The 8,859-nt window shown below is 40.1% G+C and overlaps 1 protein-coding gene across 1 annotated transcript in view; it reads left to right on the plus strand.

Annotated features, from left to right (window-relative positions):
• The first annotated feature begins 743 nt into the window (after positions 1 to 743).
• Positions 744 to 8,859, plus strand: part of LOC123976812 (asialoglycoprotein receptor 1-like) — an 11,325-nt gene continuing 3,209 nt past the window's right edge. The window contains exons 1-4 of the mRNA XM_046059158.1: positions 744 to 1,221; positions 6,517 to 6,702; positions 6,786 to 6,859; positions 7,006 to 7,138. Coding sequence (XP_045915114.1) covers positions 744 to 1,221; positions 6,517 to 6,702; positions 6,786 to 6,859; positions 7,006 to 7,138 — 871 coding nt within the window. The remainder of the gene's footprint in view (positions 1,222 to 6,516; positions 6,703 to 6,785; positions 6,860 to 7,005; positions 7,139 to 8,859) is intronic.

Genomic DNA, 8,859 nt, shown 5'->3' on the forward strand with positions numbered 1-8,859 from the left:
CAAACTTTGCCCTCAGACATTTAACACAAGCCCTCAAAAACACACACACTACAACACAGTTTTACACACTGGTCAGAAAAATTCAAAACAATACTACAAAAACTGGTTATTAGTAATGTTAACATACAAATGTAAACATATGCACATTTTTTATTCCCTAGTGTGCTATACAGTTCAACATACAGGGACAGGCCAGAGATTTTTGTTCTCCACCTCCGCCTTCTCCTCCTCCCTACTCCTACTATTCCTCTTCCTTCACCTCTTCCTCCTCTCCATACTGCTATTCCTCCTCCTCCTCATCGTCATCCTTCTCCTCTCTGGTGTCCTCTATGTCTTCTTTCAGATTTCTCTGGATCCATTGTTCCAAAGCTGAATGAACTGACTCTGGCCTGTTTATCTATCTATTGAAGCTTCTGATTGGTGTGTTATCAATTATGACTGTTGGTGTTTCCACCTGGGTGTGTGCTAATTGAGCTCAACCTATGCTGATAGAGTGAAATTAATAAATTATAGGTTTTATGTGACATCTACAGGTGAGCTTGTAGTCTTTCTTGGCTTATGTTCAGAACAACTTAAGTTGTTTTTAAAGTATGTTTGACCAATAATATCACACCAACAGCTACAACAACACACCCTCTCTGAAGCACATAAAAGAAAGTGGCCTTGCAACTGTCTTTTATCCTCGACATCCAGCCGGGAAGACCTCATACTTCAAAGACTTAGAGAGCGACTCTGACGTCAAAATGCTGTTGTTCCTCTTCTTGTTTGGTCTGGCTCTGGGTGCTGAATCTCCTTCAGAAGACCAACAAGTGACGCTACGGCGTGGCAACTGTCCCATGTTCTGGTACAGCTTCAATGGCCGTTGCTACAAGTATGTCGCCACACGTATGACCTGGGCTGATGCAGAGCTCCACTGTTTGTCAGAGAGAGCCAACCTGGTGTCCATCCACAGTCTTGGGGAACATAATTTTGTCAAATCGCTGATCAAGAACTTTGACCCTGCTCAAGGATTTACCTGGATTGGACTCAGCGACACCCAGAAGGAAGGCCGATGGATGTGGTCTGATGGTTCTGCAGTTGACTTTGTGTTTTGGGATGCAGGACAACCAGACAACGCTGGAGGACGTGAACATTGTGTGCACAAAAACCTTGGCAAACATTTGAAATGGAACGACCATCAGTGTTCTCTGACAATGACTTTTGTTTGTGCATCTCGCACACGTTGTCCTTAGCAACTGAAAAGGTTTTGTCTGATTTAACTTTGTGAATTTCCACCAGTTGCTCTGTAGTAATGCATTAAACCTGCATGATAATGATACAAATGTGCAAATGTATGTACAGAAGTAATTTTATTAACTTTAATTTCTTAAATGTGGAACACTTACAAAGATAATTTCAATGATGGGTCAAATACTTTTATTAATTTTGAATAATGTAAAACTTTTTTTCCTTAGAGACCTGTAGGAAAATATATAGATTTAGTAAAGAGTAAATTTAAAGTAATTTAACTGTTAACAATGGTTGAAACTGTACTTTCTCATAAGTAAATCTAATCGTTAAAAATGTATTGTTTTATGATGATAATGTTGTTATGTCTCTGAAGTTCAAAATACATCTGGTTTTCCACTAAAATTATTGCTTTTTCATGTCTTAAAGCCCACCTCTGTACACTGTCATAAATATATGGTTCTTTTGGGGCCTATTGACATATTTTACATTGAACAAAATGTTTATTTGATATTTTTAGGATAGCTAACAAAGCTTTAATGGACATAATATTGAAAGACATGTGAAACACTTTGAAGAGCACCTTCAAAATGTTTCTGATTAACATGTTTGGGAGGAATACATATCCTATTCTCTTTTGCTTTGAAATACTTTTAAAGACTTACAATAGAACAAAACTGATCCCAGTAGATCCATTTTATGTATTAAGTGTAAATTGACAGCTGGATCATACATGCTCCAATGAGATTAGTATAATTTTAAAGCAAAATATTTGGTAAAATCTGGGCCATTTTATGAAGGCACATTAGACTCACATGAATCTAAGCTACTGAAAAAGCTCCTTTTCTTGACACAAAAAACGTTTACTATTTAACTAGATCTATGAAAAAACTACTCCTGTAAGATGGTGACATGAAGATTTATTTAGTGTTTTTTCCCCCAATGAAAAGCTTAGTGCCAAATACAAAAGGAACTGAAATCAGCTTTATGGATTTATGACCAGAGTTCAAGAACTGTTGATGAGTAGTGAACATTTATTACTTGGCTTTTGTTTCCTTGATTTTATTTCTAGTCCTAGTTAACTTTTCCCAAAACACTCCTCATGCACGTTTGTCATGAGACTAAGATGTTTTCGTTTCAATAGATATATAGATAATTTTAAATTAATAATGTGGCCCTATATATTTTCAGCATTTATATATTCTGCAGCATATATTACAGTAGAGCTCTGGTAAAAACCCATTTTTAATGTCCTATGAGCAGCTTAGTCCTTAACTCTGCAAAACAATCACCTTTAAAGACAGACTCTAATAATCCTTTGCTATCGCCAACACTTCCCTGAATGAAAATGTACCCAGTTTTGTACACTGGTAGCAACCCAGGCTGATTCTCTAATTTATTTAAACTGAAAACTTACTTAAGCATTAAAGTTTCATTTTATGTTGGTGCAAATCTAATAGCTGAAGAGGTCTTTTCATTACACAGGAAGGGTTGCTTAAGTCTACATGTATTATTGTTGAGATTCTTGCATTTCAGGAGTAGTTTTTGCTCACAAATATTAAATAATCCATTTAAGATTATAAGAATAATATTAAAATATTGTGAGAGTGGCTTTCCACTTTAAAGGGACACAATGTAACTATTGCTCAACAGCAGTAGGCTTCTTTGGACAGTTATGGGATAATGCTAAATTAGCTAAAAAGCTAAGCTATTGAAACAGTAGCACAAGTGCAGAAGAGTCAAAAAGTCAGCCAACTGACTGTCCGTGATACGCAGAGTCAGCCCGCCTTCTGGATGTTTCGTAGGGCCCCTCATAAGCAGGGCCCCGCCTCACTCTTGTGTCAGAGGTGAAAGCAAGTGTCAGTAGGTGCATTTGACTTCATGCAGCGCAGCGCTAACTTAACGTGATGCATGCTGGTTAGAAATTTTGTCCGACTTTCGCCGGTGCAGCTAAACGTCATCATGTCACATGACATTAAAACCTCGTGGGTCACAGGAGCAAGGTGGCTGCAGTTGCTTTTCTCCGGCTGCACAAGGTTGGAACCACCTTTTGCCTGATCAGTCATTTTTCTAAGCTCACAGTAAGCACACGCAGGTAGAATGTGTCTGACTTGACAGCGGGGTTTTTATACCATGCCTGCAGCTCATGTTTGACTATTAAGTTGGCGAAAGTCAGGCGCCGTCATTTCAAAACGCACTTATTGTTTTCGTTAAGGGATAAAAAGAGAAACTATCCTAGGCATGAGAAGAGAAAAAAACTCAATGAGAGTGAATTGCGGGAATAGCATTCAGGTAAAGTTGTGTTCTCTCCTCTCAAAGTCTGAAGTCAGCAGTAACAGTAACAATAACAGTAGGCCTCATTTTAAGTTAATGTGTTAGCTGCAGTGCATCTCTCTAGTCAGTCTTGCTAACCCAGCAGGGCAGCAACTATTACCAAGTTTTTTCTTGAAGACTTTTCTAAAAGAGGTTTCTTTTGAGGCTTATTAGAGAGACTGTTTTAAAGGAGGAAGGACTGTAGTGAGAGCACTGCGGTGTCAGGTGTGACAGTGTAGCTATGGCAAATTGTTTCATACACTGTTCATACAGACCAAGTAAACGGCAAAACTCCTGAGTAGGTTGGGCTGAGCATGAATGTGTTTTATTGCTTCTGAGTTCAGCTTTTCATTTGTAAGAGGAACACTGTTATTTGATCTCTTCAAAGTTACACAGTCTTGCTTTAAAGATGCTTTTTGTGAAACTAAGTCACTCATTCTTCGTCTGCTGGAGCGGATAAATTAGATCCATTAACTGTTCTTATTCAGTGTCATAGAAAGGCTCTGTGGTAGTCATTTTTACTACGACTCACACATGCACAAGCACACCTCTGCTTATTGTGTTCAAAGGGCAGAATAATTGTGCCACGGGGTCAGTGGACCAGTTATGGGGAGACAGCAGTGTGGAACTGTGTGCTCGGGAAATGTGGAGCTGTAGGCTCGTGTTTATTTAGGAGGGAGGGTGTTAAAAGTGTTTCCCTAAATTAAGTCTTCATTCTAGTGTTTTCAGTTAAATCTTGAAGAAAGTAGTTAACTGTTGCTGAGTTTAATTTGTCAGTATTATTTAATTGTTTAAAAAATCTTTACGGTTATTTTGGTTGCACAGAATCTGTAGAGTATAAATTATTTCTATTAGTATAATATTCTAACATTAAATTAAAACTAATTTCATAGCTAGGCCTACTGTTAGCACCGTTGGGCAGGAACTGTACTAATATTACTTTTCTCATTTTACATTTACTCATTTTCCCAGTAACTAGTAGTGTAAAGGATTGATATTTCCAAAACATTATTACGAATCCGAGTAACGCTGCGGTACTGAGTTATGCACAACTGGGCGGCAGGTCAGCTGCACTGGACCTTATGTATTCAAGTCAGCTGTCAACCAACAAGCTAAAGTAAAAGTAAAGTAAAAGGAAGAATGGAGAACAAGGGAGATAGACATTCTTTCACCCCTTTCTCTGTTGCACTTGTCACACATTAAACGGGTTTAATGTCCCTAAATACTGGCATTGTTCAGTTTCTAATGTTTTATAATGATCCACAACCGCGCTGGCCGACCGGTCAGCTGCAGCGGAACACTGTTTGTGTGTCCCCTCCTGGGACAGTAAAGATTTAATTGATCTGAAATGAATTCAGTCACCCAAAAATTTTGCCAAAATAAAATTAGCAGAAAACAAAGAAGGCTATGAAAACAAACAAAGAATCAGAGAGCATTTTCACATAGATAAAGAGTGTTAGAGTACGCTACAGTACTGTAATAGCAATTACAGCTAATTTTGGGTCAGCATTTTGTCTCCGACCAGGATCAGGCCATAGATTTTCATCAACATCACAGGCTATGTTTTCACTAGCCAAACAGCGTGGGGGGAAATGCTCTGGAATACCTATCCCATCCCTAACAGGACTCCACAGCAATCTCCCTACAAGCTTCCTCATGGCTTTGAGAAGGTTGATCTGTCATACACCTTCCACTGCCAAGCTGGAAAGATCTCCTATATCGGATTGAGGAAAGGGGAGTAGTGTGGAAGGAACACATTTGTGAGTCTTGGATCATTCGTGAACCAGTTCCGAACCAGAACAGCATGGTGGAAACGTACATTGTCCCAAACAAGGAAATTGGTAAAAATCTCCAAAGGAGTGATGCCCCATGTTCCCAAACTTATCCCTCTGTTTGTGCATCTCACATAATCTGTCCTAAGTAACTGGAATAGTTACATATGCTTGATTCACACTGGTCACTGTCACCTATTGCTCTGTTTACATGCTACAGTAAAGACACAAATGTATACTTTTGTGTGTGTACAGACTTTGTTTTTGTGAACATTCACAACAGTAACTCCATTTGTTGATCAAATTAATATTAATAATATCCATGATGTTGACAATCTTCCTTCATGCAAAATAAACATTTACTGTAAAGAGAAATAGAATTAAAGCCATATACAGAAAAAATAAGATAAGATAAGATAAGAAAACCTTTATTTGTCCCACAGTGGGGAAATTGCAGTTTGCAACAGCAAAGACAAGAGCAGAGATAGATAAGTGTACAAAGCAGCATAAACAAGTGTCAGACAAGAAAGTACCATTCTTACAGTAAATAAATAAAAAAACAAAGTTACTGTACATTACATAAGACTAAAGGACTATGCCTTATACAGTACAGTCTCCTGCAGCATAAGTAAATACTGGTAGTATAAAAGTGTTGTAGAAGGGTAATGCACATAAGTCAGATATAGCAAACTGTATTATACAATAACTGCACATGAATTAGTAAAATTGCACAAATGAAAATGAAAATTATGCACAGATGTAATAATGGCACATGGGATATGTTGCACAGTCAACGGTGTCTGACGGCCGCTGGAAGGAAAGATCTGCGGTATCTCTCCTTCACACAGTGGAGATGGAGCAGCCTGTCACTGAAACTGCTCTCCAGGGCTGACAGGGTGTAGTGCAGGGGTCCAGCATAGCTGTCAGTTTAGCCAGGACCCTTCTGTCTCCCACCTCCCTCACTGAGTCCAGAGGACAGCCCAGGACACAACTAGATTTCTTTATCACCTTGTCCAACTTTTTTCTGTCCCTCTCAGTGATGCTGCTGCTCCAGCAGACCACAGCGTAGAGGATGGCTGACGCGACCACAGAGTCATAAAAAGTCTTTAGGAGGGGCCCTGTCACTCCAAAGGACCTCAGTCTCCTCAGGAAGTACAGCCTGCTCTGACCCCTCTTGTACACAGCATCTGTGTTGTGAGTCCAGGCCAGTTTGTTGTTCAGGTGAACACCCAGGTACTTATAAGTGGCCACTCTCTCAAGGACCATTCCCTGGATGTTCATCGGAGGCGGGAGGGCAGACCGCCGTCTGCGAAAATCGACCACCGTCTCCTTGGTCTTTCCCGCGTTGATCAGGAGGTGATTTCGCTGACACCAGTCCACAAAGTTCTGTGTCAGTCCTCTGTACTCTGCGTTGTCATCATCAATGATGAGGCCGACTTCTCCAGAACACAGCTGTCCGTGTTGTGTCTGAAGTCTGCCGTGTAGAGGGTGAAGAGGAAGGGGGCCAGGACAGTCCCCTGGGGGGCACCCGTACTACACATGAGACGGTCAGACACACCGTCACGTGCTGTGACAGCAGGTGATCCACACCAGTCCTCTCCAGCTTGTCCTTCAGAAGCGTCGGCTGGATGGTGTTAAAAGCACTTGAGAAATCAAAAAACATGATTCTCACAGTGCTCCTGGGCTTCTCCAGGTGTGCGAGGGCACGATGCTGCAGGAAGATGACAGCGTCCTCCATTCCGATGTTGGGCTTATAGTCAAACTGCAGTGGGTCCATGGAGGGGCCCACTGTGGAGCGGAGGTGTTGCAGGACCAGTCTCTCCAGCGTCTCCAGTGGATTTCCACTTAAAGATTGGTTAGTTCATATCTTCAAGTTCATCACTTTACATTGCCCTGTGTTAACTTTGCCAAGTGAACTTTACTAAGTTAAACACAGGCTATGGTTCTTCTTGGACCTATAGCTGATGCAATATCGATATCTATATATCGTTTCACATTGAATTAAAGGTTTATTCCATCACTTTAGAAAAGCCAACCAAGCTATAATGGACACATTGAAAGACATGCGAAACATTAAGAAGAACACCTTCATAACAGATTTAATTGGGTCCATGAAAAACCTACTCCTGCAACACGGTGGTATCAAGAATTATTCAGTGTTTTTCCAATGAAAGGCTTAGTGCCAAAATAAAATGAACTGACATCAGCTTTATGGATTTAGTGACTTGGCCCAAGGAAAGAACAGCTGTCGGACTGGTAGTATCCTGGAATTTCCTTGCAATAGATAGCAGAGGTACATATGCCTGTACCATATAGTCATTTAGTTTTAGTGCCAGAGACTAAGTTGATGAGCAGTGAACATTTATTGCTTGTCTTTTATTTCCTTGTTTTCATTTGAATGTCCTGGTTAATCTTTAGACTAGTGCTTCTCATGCACATCTCCCCTGGTTGCATTTAACATTCAACACCTATCAAGTGAAAGGTCTCATCATCTCACCTAATGATGAAACTTATTATCAAATAGAGTGGCCTTACTTATTTTGTGTCTTTGGATGTGTCAAAACACTAACAGTTTTTCTCGATTGCTTAAACACATTTCTTGAAGTTATGCCTCTTTTTCTCGAAACTCTAAACACAAATCCACAACTTCTCACCCAATTCCCCAAACATCTTATTTTCAGGTCAAAACGAAGCTTTCCACTCAAAACCATTCAATAATAAAAAAAAAAACTTCAGACATAACACTAAGCCCTCAAAATTACACACACTACAACACAGTTTTACACACTGGTGAAATAAATTCAAAACAATACTACAAAAACTGGTTATTAGTGATGTTGCATATGGTTTTCCCCCTCAAAACCTTTTCACTTGATGAACTCAAAATAATAAGAGATTTTTTATTCCTTAGTGTACTGTATAGTGCAACACACCAAACAACTAATTCTGCCCCAGCATCTTGTCTTTGGTCTGGGACAGGCCAGAGAGAGATTCTCGTCCTCCACCTCCTTCTCTACCTCTTCCATCTCCCTACTCCTCCTCCCTGCTCCTACTGCTGCTCTGCCTCATCATCTTCCTCCTATCCCATCTCCTTCTCCAACTCCTACTGTTCCTCTTCCTTGACCTCTTCCTCCTCTCCATACTGCTATTCCTCCTCCTCCTCATCGTCCTCCTTCTCCTCTCTGGTGTCCTCTATGTCTTCTTTCAGATTTCTCTGGATCCATTGTTCCAAAGCTGAATGAACTGACTCTGGCCTGTTTATCTATCTATTGAAGCTTCTGATTGGTGTGTTATCAATTATGACTGTTGGTGTTTCCACCTGGGTGTGTGCTAGTTGAGCTCAACCTATGCTGATAGAGTGAAATTAATAAATTATAGGTTTTATGTGACATCTACAGGTGAGCTTGTAGTCTTTGTTGGCTTATGTTCAGAACAACTGAAGTTGTTTGTAAAGTATGTTTGACCAATAATATCACACCAACAGCTACAACAACACACCCTCTCTGAAGCACATAAAAGAAAGTGGCCTTGCAACTGTCTTTTATCC

This window comes from Micropterus dolomieu, linkage group LG09, assembly GCF_021292245.1.
Source record: "Micropterus dolomieu isolate WLL.071019.BEF.003 ecotype Adirondacks linkage group LG09, ASM2129224v1, whole genome shotgun sequence".
NCBI classification, from domain to species: Eukaryota; Metazoa; Chordata; class Actinopteri; order Centrarchiformes; family Centrarchidae; genus Micropterus; species Micropterus dolomieu.